General features: G+C 39.8%; 1 protein-coding gene across 1 annotated transcript in view; it reads right to left on the bottom strand.

Annotated features, from left to right (window-relative positions):
• The window catches only part of SARNP (SAP domain containing ribonucleoprotein), a 68,247-nt gene that overhangs the window by 48,473 nt on the left and 2,499 nt on the right, over positions 1-17,275 (bottom strand). Inside the window, exons 3-4 of the mRNA XM_081933766.1 lie at positions 13,684-13,730; positions 4,893-4,960 (exon numbers count right to left, since the gene is read on the bottom strand). Of these exons, the coding sequence (XP_081789892.1) occupies positions 4,893-4,960; positions 13,684-13,730 (115 nt within the window). The remainder of the gene's footprint in view (positions 1-4,892; positions 4,961-13,683; positions 13,731-17,275) is intronic.

Here is a 17,275-nt window from a genome sequence, read left to right as displayed (position 1 = left end):
AAAATATCAAGTTGAGAAAGGTTACCATAGGTGTTACAAATATACCACAAGCTTCTGAAACCTAATTAAGGATAACTAGCTGTCGCCAAAGGTATTGGTAATACCTTGTTGGTAATCTTACCTTCCTACAATTATTTATCTTAATTTTTCTCTGATAATAAAATGAAAATAATATTACATCTATTTTAGAGCTGGCACCATTCCCAGTCCTTGCTTTGGTACATTGGGAAATGAGAATATATGGATCTATGAATTATCGTAGTTATTCTGAAAATAGTCCGTTTTTGACTCCACAATTATAAAAGCAGGACTGTTGTATCATTAAAATGCTCATCAAACAACATCCCTTTTAAGATATAGCAGAAAAATCTAGTGATGAAATTGTACTCTGGGAGGAAAGGCAATCTTAAAAGTCTCCTCCAGTCAGAGAAGCTGCCCTGCCATCAGTATCTAAATCTAGAGAAACCCTCAAATATTTTTTAGCTCTATAGCTACAGTAACAGCGGAGGATCTTTTAATTGGGCTTCTCCAGGGAATGAAGAGCTGTCCATATTATAGATTGGCTACCTTTAGCTTGTTCTTACGACAACATCCTCATTGTTAGAACAAGGGGGAATTTCAGACAATAAATTACATTTGGCGCTATCCATGGTGCTGGATTTATGTCTATTACACAACTTTTTTTATCAACTAGCGTAAGGACTCCATTTAATGTCCTTATTTGCCTGAATTCTATCTACTTAAAAACATCACTTACTTAGACTTAAATGATTCTACATGGACTGCCTTTTCTGTGTGGTTATATTCCTCTGAAGCATTACTAGTGTTTCCTATAAATCTTGAGTAAGTACACAACATTCAAAGAGACTTCTATCTATAAATAATTTACTCTGCAAAACCCAAAAACCCTTCAAGCTCTGTCTTGGAACAATTGTTCCCTAAACCTTACTTGAGGATCATTTATAAAAACATAATGTTACACTTTACAAATTAGAATATTACCACAAAATAATGTTCAATTGGTAAATGTTAGCAATCCTAGAATTATTAAAATACTTCAGGTGGTAACATCAACTTATTAAGGAGAGGTCTGGCACTTTACATTAACGAAAAAGTTTAAACAGTTATAAGGGCCGAATATATTTAATTGCCATTTTGATGGTTAAAAAAAATCATACAATAAAGATTTAGTAAAATGAGAAAAATATATGTAGAAACATACTTTGAAGGCAATCTTATGCTAATTCAAAAAAGTTATTAAATTTAGACTTTATGCTAAAATATTTTTTCTCAGTTTCCATGTCTAACAAAGAGATAGATGAGAGAATGAAAAGGATGTGAGAAATAATATACTCCAGTGATGGCCAACCTATGGCACGCGTGCCACAGGTGGCACACGGAGCCATTTGTCAGGGCACATGAGGCGCTGCCCTATCAGCTGGCCAGTGCGCACGTGCGCACTGGCCAGCTGAGTTCACTGTTTTTTAAAGCCATTTTTTCGCCCTCCCCAGGCTCTAGAGGCTTTATAGGAGCCTGGGGAGGACGAAAAGAGCCTCCCCCGCTCTCCCGGAGGCCCTCCGGAGGCTTCAGGGACCGTCCGGAGGCTTCCCTGAAGCCTTCGGAACGCTTAAAATGACCCTCCGAGCAAACCGGAAATGACTTCCGGTTTGCTCGGAGGGTTGTTTTGAGCGCTTCGAAGGCGTCAGGGAAGCCTCCGGATGGTCCCTGAAGCCTTTGGAGCGCTTAAAATGACCCTCCGAGCAAACCGGAAGTCACTTCCGGCTTGCTTGGAGGGTCGTTTTGAGCGCTCCGAAGGCATCAGGGAAGCCTCTGGACGGTCCCTGAAGCCTTCGGAATGCCTAAAACGACCCTAAGAGCAAACCGGAAGTCACTTCCGGTTTGCTCGGAGGGTCGTTTTAAGCGTTCCGAAGGCTTCAGGGAAGCCTCCGGACAGTCCCTGAAGCCTCCGGAGGGCCTCCGGGGGGAGGCTCTTTTCGCCCTCCCCAGGCTCCTATAAAGCGTCTGGAGCCTGGGGAGGGAGAAAAAAGCATGTAAAAATGGGGGGGGGGCGCGCCTGTTGTGCGCGCATGCGTACTGGGGAGGGGTGCACATTGCATTATGGGTGCGGCATGCCCGCACACGACCCCCCTGCGCTCCCCCCACTTGTGGCACGCGAGCCAAAAAAGGTTCGCCATCGCTGATATACTCCATAAGATAATATGAGTCTTGGGAATAAAAGCAACTTAGCACAAAAAGAAATTTCCCTTAACAAAGTGTATGAGCAAATGAGGCTTGATTTTAACTCTTTAATCGTATGGGTGATAGCTGTTGTATTTTAGTTAATTTAGGTTTGCTATCTGTACCACACTGAAAGGAATACAATTATTTTCAGCTCTGAGGAAAACAGATGTCATTTAACTCAAAAGCATGGGAAAAAACAGCACATTGGTGAAGAAGGAAGAAAGCTGACAAAGGCAAAGAGAACTCAATCTGCCTGAACCACAGCTATTTAAATTCTCTCTCTCTCCTGCAAGTCAATGTAAAGTTGTAAATGTCATTTGAACTTCTGGATATTAAAATATTTGAATGCCTTCTATATGAAGATAAATGAGATTTCATTTAGCATATAATCACTCATACACAAAGCAAAACCAGAAAAAAAGATGAGTTATGCTAAGGAGTCAATCCAAGGCAAGGAACTGATGCCTATGTTACATCCCATGTGACTTTTATCTTTTTATGACCCTATATTAACAAATGAATTATAGTTCATGAAATAGCTATAGTTGACTTTTAGCTTGGTCTATCTCCATATCAAATATACACTTCTTTAACAATGTTCAATGGAAGGCAGTTAGCTGCTTGAACAAAAATATAATGGAGTAGGCGTGCTTGGAAGTTTATGCTCTGAAAACAAGGTTGAGATTTGGAAGAAAAAACAAAAGTGGAAGACACAAAGTTCGGAAGTTCCCAGGCTAAATGAAACGGCATCCTCCTCCTCCAAACAGCTCCCATAAAACAGTGGGTCATAACCTGACTCATTAAGGTCTCCCATTTAGAGAAATGGATGGCTTTTGTTCAAGATTCCTGAACAGTTTTTCTATTTTATGCCCTGAAAGGTAGTAATGGTTTAATGACTTTTTCACAGGAAGCAATTCAAAACAGGAACCAGGGATTTGTTGTTCCTGCAAGCACGGTTTGCAACCTGCAATAGGTATAGAGAAATGGCACCCCCTGCTGGCAAGAAGCTGATACTGTACTAAATGTCCAGCTGATTTAATCAAACCTATTTCGTTTTGAAACCATTTATTCCTTTTGAACAAATGATGGTCTAATCACACTCACTAAGTTATAACAGATCTGATATTGTCACATAAATGAATATGAGAGTTTCACTGCTGCATTTGAATGCACTGCGGTTATATTACAACTAAGAACAAATCCATGTAGGATTCTGGACTACCAAGTCTATATTTGGAAAGGAACAAGATTTTTGCCTGTCTAAACCATGTTTTGCTAATTTTGTAAAATGCCAAGAGTCATGGAAGTGAGATAGGTAGCTATATAAATTTAACAAACAATTTAAAAGGAAATATACTATTACCTTGCTTTAAGAAAAACACAATGTCTAGGCAGAGTGGATTCTTTCAATCTATATCATGAAGCTTATGTTTACCTAAAAATTGAGTAATAGACTAAAATCCTTATTTTAGTGTTGTATCACTTTTGTGTTACATATTTGTATTTTAGTTAGTATTCTTAGTGCATTTTAAAATTTTCCCCCCTAATATATCTGAAAGTCTTTTAGTTTGAAAAGTAGTACAAAATCACTCCATAAACAACTGGATTAAAGTTTGACTTCTCAGATAATCCAAACTATTCTACAAGAATAGTTCTATTTGTGCCAAAATCCAAGCTTGGAAAGCAAGTAAATGACAAAATCGCAAGCAAGCCTATTGTTTATTTACTTTATCTACCTTAAACATGATTTTTAGTATGTGACATACCTGATAATTTCATGATGTGCTACAAGTTCACCCTCCCTGACCTCTTTTAGTACAAAATGAATGGCTGCTTGCTTGACTGGGCCACAGGGCTATACTGTGTTCTACTTCAAATGTTCAGCTGACGAATGGCACTACGGCCAAATGGGCAATTTGCTTCTCTCTCTTTTAGCCTTTAAAAGCATGTCGTTGACACAGGTGGCCCTATTTGCTTTTACAACTTGCCTGTTCCTTGATGTGCAATGAGAATGGGCACTGCAAGCTAAACTGTGTATCTTTGCTTTGTCTTTGTTAATATAGGAGTAACTCCTAATAGCTTTCTTTTGCGTAAGAAAGCCTGGTAGAACTAAATGTGAAATTCTTCATCTAAAGGGAAAGTCAATGTATATTCAGAAAAATAAAGCAATATCGTTCAAGGGAGGAGAATGGACTTAACAGCTTTGGTTACATAATTGATATAAATGACCTTTATCTAGAACACAATTTCAAATGCTTTGGAAAAGAATGTTAATTTCTTTAAAAATCAAAGGTAAAATACACACAGGGTTACAAATTTAGAGATTAGGTAAATCTGTTTTAAGTACAAAGAGTCATGAGGACTGGATGTTAAATCACAGAATTCTGGACTATACTTATTTTAAATACACTTCATTAAATTTGGCTTTTTATTCAGGTCAATTATATTTAGCTTCTTTGTACTCATACCTGAGATTTCCAAAATGTCACACTATTTCAAATGTAATCCATTACTAATCCTTCCTAATCCAGATTCATAATCCACTTGCTTATTAAGAGAGTCAGAATTGCAATAAACAAACAGCAAATAAATTCTGAAAATGTACATAAATGAGTAATACTTGGCCAATATAGATTCTGAAGTAAAATTACGTTTCAGGAGAGGTCTCTGTAGTCATTTCCTCTTTAATGGGATTGTCTAAGGGCTTCTGTTCTTCTTCCTGCAATGTAAATATTCAAAGTTAAAAAGTGGATCTACAAAGCAGAACAAATATAGACTGCACAAACAGTTCCAGCCCCATCTTACATAATATATGCCTTACTGAAGTAGATATTAATGAGTAAATTATGAATTAAAGTAAACATTCACAGAATTTCACCTCTGAAGAGAGTCCCACAACTCTTGGTCAACAGAGTTTGAGGCTGGAAATATTTAACAAATATTTGAGGGAGGGGGACAGCATGTCCAGTATTTAATTTGAATTGTAGTTCAGTCTATTGGATAGCCAATATGAAAGTGAAGTGCAGACAGGGCTCTAAAAATGTTATCCATATAAAAGTTTATTCCTAACCAGAGTGACATTCAGCTGCACCAATATACTTCCCAAAGACTTATAGGAAGATAAATATATTTGCATTATCCATTTCTAGAAATATAATTTCGGCTAATAAGATTCAGAATAGCTTCCAGCTTGAAGTAAAATACATAGTTTCCTTGTAGGAAAATAGAAGAGAGAACAAACCAGCAATTAAAAGCTGGGGGTAATTTGAAGAAATATATAAGAAATGCATGTACATTCAGGTTAAAAACTCACAATACCACTGATATTTTTTTTCTCCAGTGAACTGAATAGTTAAGCTTGGTGCTTTTCAAGTCACATACAAAGCAAGAATAACTCTTGTTGTCAAGAAAAAGTGCAATAGCCCTAGCAATAGCATTTAGACTTACAGTGCATTCAGAAGGCATTCAGGCCCCCTTCACTTTTGTCAATGTTGTTATGCTGCAGCTTGATTCTACAGTTGTTGAAATTCATTTTTTCTCATTAATCGACAGTATGCCATAATAACAATGTGAAAACAGAATTTTAGAATTTTTGTCTGTAAATTTATTAAGAAGAGAAAACTGAAATATCACATTGGCATAACTTCACTCAGTACTTTGGTGAAGCATCTTTGGTAGCAATTATAGCCTTGAGTCTTTTTGGGTATGACACAACAAGCTTTGCAACATTTGGATTAGGGGATTTTCGGCCATTCTTCCTTGCAAATCCTCTCGAACTCAGTCAGGTTGGATGGCGACTGTCAGTGGACGGACATTTTCCAGAGATGTTCAATAGGGTTCAAATCAGGGCTCTGGCTGGGCCACTCTAGGACATTCATGGAGTTGTCCCTAAGCCTCTCCTGTGTTGTCTTGACAGTGTGTTTAGGATTGGTGTCATGTTGGAAAGTGAATCTTTGGCCCAGTCTGAGGTCCTGAGGCGCTGTAGAACAGGGTTTTCATTGAGGATATCTTTATACTTTGCTCCATTCAGCTTTCCCTCAACCCTGACCAGTCTCCCAGTCCCTGCTGCTGAAAAACATCCCCACAGTATGATGCTGCCACCACCCTGCTTCACTGTTGAGGTGGTATTGGGCAGGAGATGTGCAGTGCCTGGTTTCCTCCAGACATAACATTTAGAATTGAGGACAAACAGTTCAATCTTGGTTTCATCAGACCAGAGAATCTTGTTCCTCAGAGTTTGTGAGTCCTTCAGGTGCTTTTTTGCTATACTCCAAGTGGGCTTTTCATGTGTTTTACTTCCGTCTAGCCACTTTGCCATAAAGCCCAGATCAGTGGAGGGCTGCAATGATGGTTGTTCTTCTGGAACTCTGCCCCATCTCCACGCAGGATCTCTGGAACTCAATCAGTGACATCGGATTCTTGGTCACCTCTCTTACTAAGGCCCTTCTCCCCCAATTGTTGTTTCACTGCACAACCAGCTCTTGGAAGAGTCCTGTGCCAAACATCTTCCATTTGAGAATTAGAGAATTATAGAGGCCACTGTGCTCTTAGCCTTCAGTGCACCTGAATTTTTTTTGCATCCTTCCCCAGATGTGTGCCTTAAAATAATCCTGCCTGTCTACAGGCAGTTACCTTAAGCCCATGGCTTTTGCTCTGCTACAGTATGCATTGCCAGCTGTGAAGCCTTCTATAGAGCTGTGTGGGCCTTTCTGAATCATGTCCAATCAATTTAATTTATCACAAGTGGACTTGAGTCAAGGTGTAGAAATATATCAGCAACAATCAAAAGAAATGGGAGGGACCAGAGCGAAATTTCAAGTGTTGTTGCAAAGGGTCTAAATACTTATGCCAATATGATATTTCAGGTTTTTTTTTAATTTTTAATAAATTTACAGACATTTCTAGAATTCTGTTTTCACTTATGGCATACTGAGTGTAATCAGAAAAAAATGAATTTCAACCTGTAGAATCAGACTGCAGCATAACAAAATTGACAAAAGTGAAGGGGGTCTGAATACTTTCTGAATGCATTGTATATAATGCTTCACAGCGCTTTACAGTACTCTCTGGGCAGTTTACAATATCAGCATATTTCCGTCAACAATCTGGGTCCTCATTTTATCAACCTCGGATGAAAGGCTTGAGCTGCTAACTCCTGGTAACACCTGGCAATGGGCAGTTAGTCTGCAATGCTACATTTCTAACCATTGTGACACCATGGCTCTAATCTAGCATAAAGGTCAGAACTTATCTGGCTATTTTATAAAACTTGGGATGACCATATAACATTATAATTCAATATAGTAATTTTTCCACTCATGCCCCAATATTACTACTTTTATGTGAATTTACAAAGATTGACTTCTATAACTTTTGGATATTTTTGGAAAGAATTATGCTGTTATGTCTTTAGCAGCTCTCCTGATTGTCAAAGGTATTCAAGAATTTAATGCAGGCAATGTGCCAGCTTATGAGGAAAAAAAAAAGAATCATTACGACATTTGGCTGGTTTCTATGCCAGCTATAGGAAAAAGGTATCAGAGGATGGATGAATTGACCCAATTCTGTTCAATCAGTCCTTTTGTAAAATATTTTCTCTCCTTTATTCTTTGGTAAAGGCTTTTTGGTTCATGCTGACTTTGGAAAACGAGCCCTACAAACATTTTATACATTTATGGACTAACTTTAAGCTGATTTTTAAAAAAATGTTTGGTTATATGTAACAAAAAGTAAATTTCTGCACAAGCAAAATAAGTAATCAATGAATCTTACTTGCATACTTTAGGAAGGAACGCATGAAAGTATGGGCCATATAGCGATATCTCAAGAATATGTGGGGACAGAACAGGGGGAGTAATGAATCATGTGAGCAATCACATTCAAAATTCATAATGAACTATGTTATTTCCATGACCGGGAACAGAAAGATTATGCACCTTGAACAAATGTGATTACTTAAAATAAATCACACTTCTGCATTAGTTTTTTTATTATTTTAAAGCATAATATCTATAACATTTAGAAAGAACAAAAAATGTAATGGCATTTTAGCATCGTCCTCATTAATACTTTTAGAGCCCTTTCTAATAGTTGTTACAAAGATTTTACATAAAATTAAAACTTATTTAAGCTATTGATATGGAAGTTGTAAGAAGTTAATAGCTACAGCTAAATCAATTTGCAAAACAGATTGGAAGCAACTTAAACTATGTTTTCAAATACTTGAAAAAAAAACCATAAATATTTTCCCCCATTACTGAAGGGGTCAGTTACTGAAGATACATAAATTATTCAATTTCTGAGCACAAAGGAATATTTTATTGTACTGAAAAATAACCAGATGCACTAAATGTGACAATGTGAATAGCACGGTTCTGATTATTATAAATACTGTATTTTTCAGACTGTAAGACACTCTGGACTATAAGACACACTAAGCCAGTGATGGCGAACCTATGGCATGAGTGCCACAGGCGGCATGCGGAGCCATTTGTCAGGGCAGGCAAGGCGGTGCCCTGTCAGCTGGCCAGCGCGCATGTGCGCACTGGCCAGCTGAGTTCACCTTTTTAAAAACCATTTTTCACCCTCCCCAGGCTCCATAGGAGCCTGGGGAGGGCGAAAACAGCCTCCCCCGCACCCCCGGAGGCCCTCCGGACGCTTCAGGGACCGTCCGGAGGCTTCCCTGACGCCTTCGGAGCGCTTAAAAGGATCCTCTGAGCAAACCGGAAGTCACTTCCGGTTTGCTCGGAGGGTGGTTTTAAGCGTTCCGAAGCCTTCAGGGAAGCCTCCGGACGGTCCCTGAAGCCTCCGGAGGGCCTCCGGGGGTGCGGGGGAGGTTCTTTTTGCCCTCCCCAGGCTCCTATAATGCCTCTGGAGACTGGGGAGGGCGAAAAAAGCATGCAAAAATGGGGGGGAGGTCGCACATTGCATTATGGGTGCGGCACACCTGCACACAACCCCCCTGCGCTCCCCCCACTTGTGGTACACGAGCCAAAAAAGGTTCGCCATCACTGCACTAAGCTTTTGGGCAGGTAAACAAGAAAAAAAAATCTGCCTCTGCCTCCCAGCAATTTGCCACCTTGCAGCAAACAGCAAGGTCAGCTTCAGCACAGCCTGATTTTGCACGAGCAGCTGATTGGCGTTTGGATCGGCCTCCTGGAGCACCGCTTATCAGCTGTTCCAGGCTGCAGGAATCATGGCTGCCCATCCAGGCTGCCACCTATTGCCACCTCAGTATGCTCCATTTTCGGTCTCCGTGTGTCCTGTTTTCGGCTCATTCCAGGCAGTGGGGATTGCTGCTGATGCCTATCCCCGCTGCCTGGAGCGGGCCAAAAATGGGACAGGTGGAGGCACTGATAAGTGGCAGCGGCAATAGCTGGCGGTGATCCCTGCAGTCTGGAACACCTGATTGATGGCATTCTGGGAGACAGATCCAACCACCAATCAGCTGCTTGTGCTAAATCAGGCTGTGCTGAAGCTGACCAGGCTGTTTGCTGCAAGGAGGCAAATTGCTGGGAGGAAGAGGCCGAAGAGTGGAGGCAAGCGAGTGGGCGGGGCTTCAGCAACATTAGTTCTATAAGACTTTTCCACTCACTTTTGGGTGTCTGTGCGTCTTATAGTCCAAAAAAATATGGCAGTTTTTTTTCCTATTATAATCCATATAGTCTAGAAACAATTTATAAAAATAATAAAAACATTCATATAATAATTACATCCTTTAAAATATTATTTAGTGTATGGATTATCATACATGGCATAGCAATATATAGTAATATTGCACCTAAATTAGTAAACACAATTAAATATAAAAGTTAAAATGATCTATGTTCGAATACTAATGTTTAGCCCAGTGATGACGAACCTTTGTTGCCTCAGGTGCCAAAAGCACACACATGCAATGGCGCTCGCTCATGTGCCCACTCCCATAATTTAATGCCCCCCTTCGCCATGCCCTCTTTGCATGTGCACATGACACACACCCCTGCGCACGGCTTTCTTGGAGCCTGGGGAGGGTGAAAATGGCCTCCCCTGCTCCCTCCCCAGAGGCCAGAAACAGACCGTTTTCCAACTTCCGGTGGTCCCGGTAGGTCCGTTTTTTGTCCCCCCTAGACTCCAGAGGTTTTCTAGGAGTCTGGGAAGGGTGAAAAACAGCCCAATATGCAAACCTGAAGTGCGGGAACAGACTTCCGGGTTGCCCATTGGGCAGTTTTCTCCCTCCGGAGGTTTCAGGAGGTTTCCTCAGATTATAACCGGTCACAATGCAGTTTAACAAGATACTCTGCAGTCAGGGTGAGGGGAAGATATTATACCGCTGGCAGCCAGGCTACTCTGCAGACTTTCCTGACTCTCAAAATATATGGCAACATGAAAACGGACCTTTTCAGGCCCCAGTGACAAGAGAAATCTGGAATACTATTTGAATCTTCAAAATCAATGTCAAGGTGCTCAGCAAACCAACAGACAGTATGTTTCCAAACTCAATGGAACTGCATCTACATGGAGGGAAGTATGCAGTGGAGTACCCGAAGGCTCTGTTTTAGGCCCAGTACTCTTCAACATCTTCACCAATGATTTGGATGAGGGAATAAATGGGGAACTCATCAAATTTGCAGATGACACCAAGCAGGAATAGCCAACACTCCAGAAGATAGGCTTAAGATACAGAAGGATCTTGACAAACTTGAACATTGGGCACTATCTAATAAAATGAAATTCAATGGTGAAAAGAGTAAGGTTCTACATTTAGGCAAGAAAAATGGAATGCACAGGTACAGTATAGGTGGTACCTTGCTCAGTAGTAGTAACTGTGAAAGGGATCTTGGAGTCCTAGTGGACAACCATTTAAATATGAGCCAGCAGTGTGCAGCAGCTGCCAAAAGAGCCAACACAGTTCTAGGCTACATAAACAGAGGGATAGAATCAAAATCACGTGAAGTGTTAATACCACTTTATAATGCCTTGGTAAGGCCACACTTGGAATACTGCATTCAGTTTTGGTCGCCACAATGTAAAAAAGATGTGGAGACTCTAGAAAGAGTGCAAAGAGCAACAAAGATGATTAGGGGACTAGAGGCTAACACATATGAGGAACGGTTGCAGGAACTGGGTATGTTTAGCTTAAGAGAAAGAAGGACTAGGGGAGACATGATAGCATTGTTCCAATATCTCAGGGGTTACCACAAATAAGAGGGAGTCAAACTATTCTCCAAGGCACCTGAGGGTAGAACAAGAAGCAATGGGTGGAAACTAATCAAGGAGAGAAGCAACTTAGAACTGAGGAGAAATTTCCTGACAGTTAGAACAATTAATCAGTGGAACAGCTTGCATCCAGAAGTTGTATATTCCCCAACACTGGAAGTCTTTAAGAAGATGTTGGATAGCCATTTGTCTGAAACGGTATAGGGTTTCCTGCCTAGGCAGAGGGTTGGACTAGAAGACCTCCAAGGCCCCTTCCAACTCTGCTATTGTATTGTATTGTATTGTATTGTATTATTTGACAGTATCATAGACATTTTAAAAATAAAGCAATACTGGAAACAATACAGATGTTTGCTATAAACCTCTAAATACTTGCTATAAAAATATTTCAGTTATTTGCAGATTAAGTTTACTTCACTCAAAGATAATATAGCGAATACTTAATCAAGCTTTCCAGATGTGAAAAAAATGGAAGGTAAAATGATCTTAATGAAACAAAAACAAAAATTCTTGCTGAACAGGAATTCTGCTAACACAAATTATATAGCATTTACAGCATATTTCTACACAAATCAATTCACTATTACAGGTGAAACAAAAAATTAGAATATCATGCAAAAGTTCATTTATTTCAGTAATGCAACTTAAAAGGTGAAACTAATATGAGATAAGACTCATGACATGCAAAGCAAGATAGTTCAAGCCATGATTTGTCATAATTGTGATGATTATGGCATACAGCTCATGAAAACCCCAAATCCACCATCTCAGAAAATTAGAATATTACATGCAATCAATAAAAAAAGGATTGTACATAGAACAATATCGGACCTCTGAAAAGTATAAGCATGCATTTGTACTCAGTACTTGGTTTGGGCCCCTTTTGCAGCAATTACTGCCTCAATGCAGCGTGGCATGGAAGCTATCAGCCTGTGGCACTGCTGAGGTGTTATGGAAGATCAGGATACTTCAATAGAGTAACTTTTGCATCTCATTTGGAAACCAAGGACCCAGAGTATGGAGGAAGAATGGAGAGGCCAATCAAGCACAGAAATCGCACAGTCATTGAACCAGGTTTTGGTGCTTTTGGCAAAAGTTGGTCTCATCAGAAAAGAGGACTTTGGACCACTGAGCAACAAGACTTTGGACCATTGTGCTTCATTAAGACCAGGGTCAACGCAGCTGTTTACCAGGAGATTTTGGAGCATCTCATGCTTCCTTCTGCAGACGAGCTTTATGGGGATGCTGACTTCATTTTCCAGCTGCCCACACTGGCAAAAGCACCAAAACCTGATTCAATGACCGTGGGATTACTGTGCTTGATTGGCCAGCAAACTCACCTGACCTGAACCCCATAGAGCAGCGATGGCGAACCTTTTTTGGCTCGCATGACATAAGTGGGGGGAGCGCAGGGGGGGTAGTGTGAGGGCGAGCCGTACCCATAATGCAATGCGTGACCCCCCCCAGTGCCCATGCAAGCACTACAGGTGCTCCCCCCCTTTTTTTGCATGCTTTTTTTGTCCTCCCCAGGCTCCAGAGGCTTTATAGTTTGCCCGTACGGCTGTTTTTTTGCGCTCTGGAAGCTTCAGGGAAGCTCATGAAGCCTCCGGAGGGCCTTCGGGGAGGGGGGAGGCTTTTTTCGCCCTCCCCAGGCTCTTATAAAGGCTCTGGAGCCTGGGGAGGGCGAAAAATGGCTTTAAAAAAGGGTGAACTCAGCTGGCCAGCGTGCACATGTGCGCTGGCCAGCTGACAGGGCAGCGCCTCGCATGCCCTGACAAATGGCTCCGCGTGCCATAGGTTCGCCATCACTGCCATAAAGAATCTATGGGGCATTGCCAAGAGAAAGATGAGAGACATGAGACCGAACACTGCAGAAGAGCTGAAGGCCGCTATTGAAGCATCCTGGTCTTCCATAACACCTCAGCAGTGCCACAGGCTGATAGCTTCCATGCCACGCCGCATTGAGGCAGTAATTGCTGCAAAAGGGGCCCAAACCAAGTACCGAGTACATATGCTTATACTTTTCAGAGGTCCAATATTGTTCTATGTACAATCCTTGTTTTATTGATTGCATGTAATATTCTAATTTTCTGAGATGGTGGATTTGAGATAGTGGATATATTAGTTTCACCTTTTAAGTTGCATTACTGAAATAAATGAACTTTTGCACGATATTCTAATTTTTCGAGTTTCACCTGTATATGATTAAAGAATTGATGCTATAGTAGTATGATATAGATTTACCTCTGTTTCTTCTCCCAAAACATCTTCTTCATTTGCCTCTTCCTCAGCTAAATAATTCAGGAGAAAATGAAGTTATTAATTAAAATATTTTTGATTATAAATCAAAGACATACTGAAACCTAGATCTGTTGTCCCTAACCTTTCTGGTTTTATGGAACACAATTTTTCCACGGACCTGGAAGAGGTGGTGGTGGTTTCATGTGCAAGCCAAATCCTGCGCATGCGCAGATGGAACCATCACTAGCTTACCTGCTAATTGAACAGTCAGGTTCCTAATAGATCATAGACCAATATCAGTCTGTGGTCTGCCCTAGATGTTTAAATATTATTTTGTCTCCACTTAAATATAGCATCCATTGTCTTTTTCGAGTTATCCAAAACATCTCAAAGTAGAAATAGTAAATTGAACTGTAATACTAATTTATATACTGTACATATTGGAAGGCTTGTACAGTTTAGGGCTTCTATCATTAAATAAAAATCTTTTGGCCAATACTCTTTTTTCAATTCCCATCCAACATTTCAACAACTGCACTGATAGCTGATTTATGTGTTGAGTTGACCATACAACATTTGTTATTTCTACATTTTCTTATATTTACTATGCAGTGGAGTGGCTTTGACATTTTTAAAAATGAAAGTTTAAAATGAAAACAGTTATACATAAATAATAAAAGCTGGAATCCATATTTTTAATGTCAATTTGTCATCATCATCCTAGACTTTTCCCCGCAGGTGCAAGGTCTGCTTTTTTAAAATGTCAATTACTGTATTTTCCGGAGTATAAGACACACCTTTTTTCCTCAAAAAAGAGGCTGAAAATCTGGGTGCGTCTTATACACCAAATACAGCGTTTTTTGTCTCCCAAACCCCCGCCCCTTCACCAAAATAGCCATGTATACCCTTATGGAGGCTTTCAGAGAGCTCCTGGGGGCTGGGGAGGACAGAAATGAGCAAAAAAAGGGCTGTTTTTGACCCCCACCCCACCCCAGCAGTACTCTATAAGCCTCCATAAGGCTATGCATGCAATATTTTTGACAAAAAAATGGGCCGTTTTGGGGCAGTTTGCAGAGTGCAAAAACTTTTTTCCTTTTGGAAAGCTCTAACTGATTGATGAGAATTACATTGATCAAGTGCTGTGCCAGCAGAGACACGTACCTATCTACTGTATTTCTCTCTCTCTCTATTTCTCTCTCTATCCCTCTACCTACCTACACTCTCCCTCTCCCTACCTACTCTCTCTCTCTCTCTGTCCCTTTATCTACCTACCTATCTACCTAACTACTCTCTTTCTCCCTATCTATCTACTGTATTTCTCTCTCTCTCTTTTTTTGTCTATCCCTCTAGCTACCAACTTACTCTCTCTCCCTATCTACTGTATTTCTATCTATCTCTTTCTATTTCTCTCTCTCTATCCCTCTACCTACACATCTACACACACTCTATCTCTCTCTATTTCTCTCTCTCTCTATCCCTTTATCTATCTACCTACCTACCTATCTAACTACACACACTCTCTCTCCCCATACTTATCTACTGTATTTCTCTCTCTTTCTTTCCCTGTCTATCCCTCTACCTACCTACCTACTTTTAAAAAAATGTGTCTCTTCAAAACCTTGGTGCGTCTTATACTTTGAAAAATAAGTATCTGTGATCAAATGATTTTCCTATCTGATTGACCCTGGAAGCTAAATAGTGCTTGGATGGAAAATTACAGTACCAAAGGGAATATTGAGGCTATAGGCTACCCTGGGAAGTCAAAAAACATTCCAAAACAATGCAGAAGCAAATGACAGTATTGCCAAAAAAACAATACAATTGTATCCATAGTCTTCTTGAATTTGAAGGCATATCTTCTTTATGTCTGCAAGGTATTCTATAATTTAGCTCGCTCACTCTCGTGTCGGAAGTACCGAGGCGCTTCTGGGTTGAAAGGACTAGCCAACAACAACACCGATGCCCAGGGGATGCCTGTTTGGGGACTCCTTTCATGTCCCTGTTAAGTTGCCCACTGACATGGTACCATCTATCTATTCGCAGTTGCCCACTTTCCTGCTGAGTCAGCAGCAGCGAGTGACAGAGCTCACCCTTATCACGGGTCTTGAACACGAGCCTGCCAATTGTCAGCCCTGCATCCTAACCATGTGAGCCACCACACTCTTATATTGTTTAGTTAAGAGCAAGTCTATTTGATTAGTTTTCAGATTTAGTTGGAGCCAAAATTGATTTGATGCTTAGCTATTCTGTGACTTGTACTAAGATGTGAGAAAGGGAACTAGGCCAAATCATATTGTCATACTTTGGTGTGATGTATGAATCTAGATATATTAGATCAAAAAGTCCATTATACATGACCCAAACCTATTTTGCAACCCATCTAGAACAGTAGAAACGTATTTGGCATATTGTTTAAAATATATAAGTAATATATATAAGTTTTTTGGCTAGCATGTTCTTCATTCAGTTGTTTTTCTAATGCTCACTTTTAGAACACAAATGATTCAATTATATTTTATGCAAATTATAAGAAGAAAATATGATTATTCCTAAATCTCATATGCCAGCATTGGAGACCATAAAAGGAGGAATATTTTGGGGTGGGGGGTGGGGGTGTTGGCAGCACTTTAATGGAGACCAATCAGTGCCAGAGTTGACCAGACATTTTTGTCAGCATTGCAAAATCAAATCTCAGCTTCTCCATGATTTCTCCCCTGAAGATCAATCCAATATTAGATATCTCCTTTGAGGTTAGAGTCCTCTTTACAACCACAAAAGAGAGAATAAAATAAATTCTATAAATCCAATGAGAATAGATAACACCCTGGATCTGTACATTGGAATCACATTTATGTCCCTCCAAGATTAATCTCAGCATTCACATTTATTCAGTTGAGTTTGCTGTATTTTTTCAAAACCCTTAATTTTATGTTGTTGCAATGTAATTAGATGAGGGGAAACATGTTCTGCAACAACTATTATAGTGAGTAGATCCTCCATGTTTATTTTAACTATTCTGAGATTGTGTACATTTGTACATTTTAGGGGGTGACACGGGGATTATTTGCATTTTCTTTAAGAAAAAGACTTGTCTTTTATTGTATTTGAAAATATGGTAATTACTGATCTGTGTTTTACATCTCGTATTTTAATATAGCCTAATGGCTAATTAATAAAGTATTGTTATGTAAATCTGTAATAACAAAAATACAGGTAGTCCTCGTTTAGTGACCACAATTGGAACTGGCAACTCAGTTGTTAAATGAAATAGTTACTAAGTGAAACTGCGACTGTTCTTATGATCTTATTTCAGTTTTCCTTTGCCTTACAGACCTGCAAAGGTCACGGCTGTCACTAAACGAGGATCTGCGTTTTGGCTGAATGGAAAAATGTAGTATGATTTTGAATTGCATTAACACTACTTAAAAATAAATACCACCTGCTAAATAAAGAACATAATTTTAATTTAATGTAGATTTTATTTTTAATCTGTGTTTTTAAAAATATATTAGTCTGAATGCTGTTTTAATTAAATGACACATTCAAAGTCAACCCACCGTATCTTTTGAATTAAGCCATCCTTTCATGCAGCAAT

This window comes from Natrix helvetica (assembly GCF_964273705.1).
Source record: "Natrix helvetica genome assembly, chromosome: 1".
In the NCBI taxonomy this organism is placed as follows: domain Eukaryota; kingdom Metazoa; phylum Chordata; class Lepidosauria; order Squamata; family Natricidae; genus Natrix; species Natrix helvetica.
The sequence above is the reverse complement of the archived record's forward strand: the minus strand, read 5'-3'. Positions and strand labels throughout refer to the sequence as shown.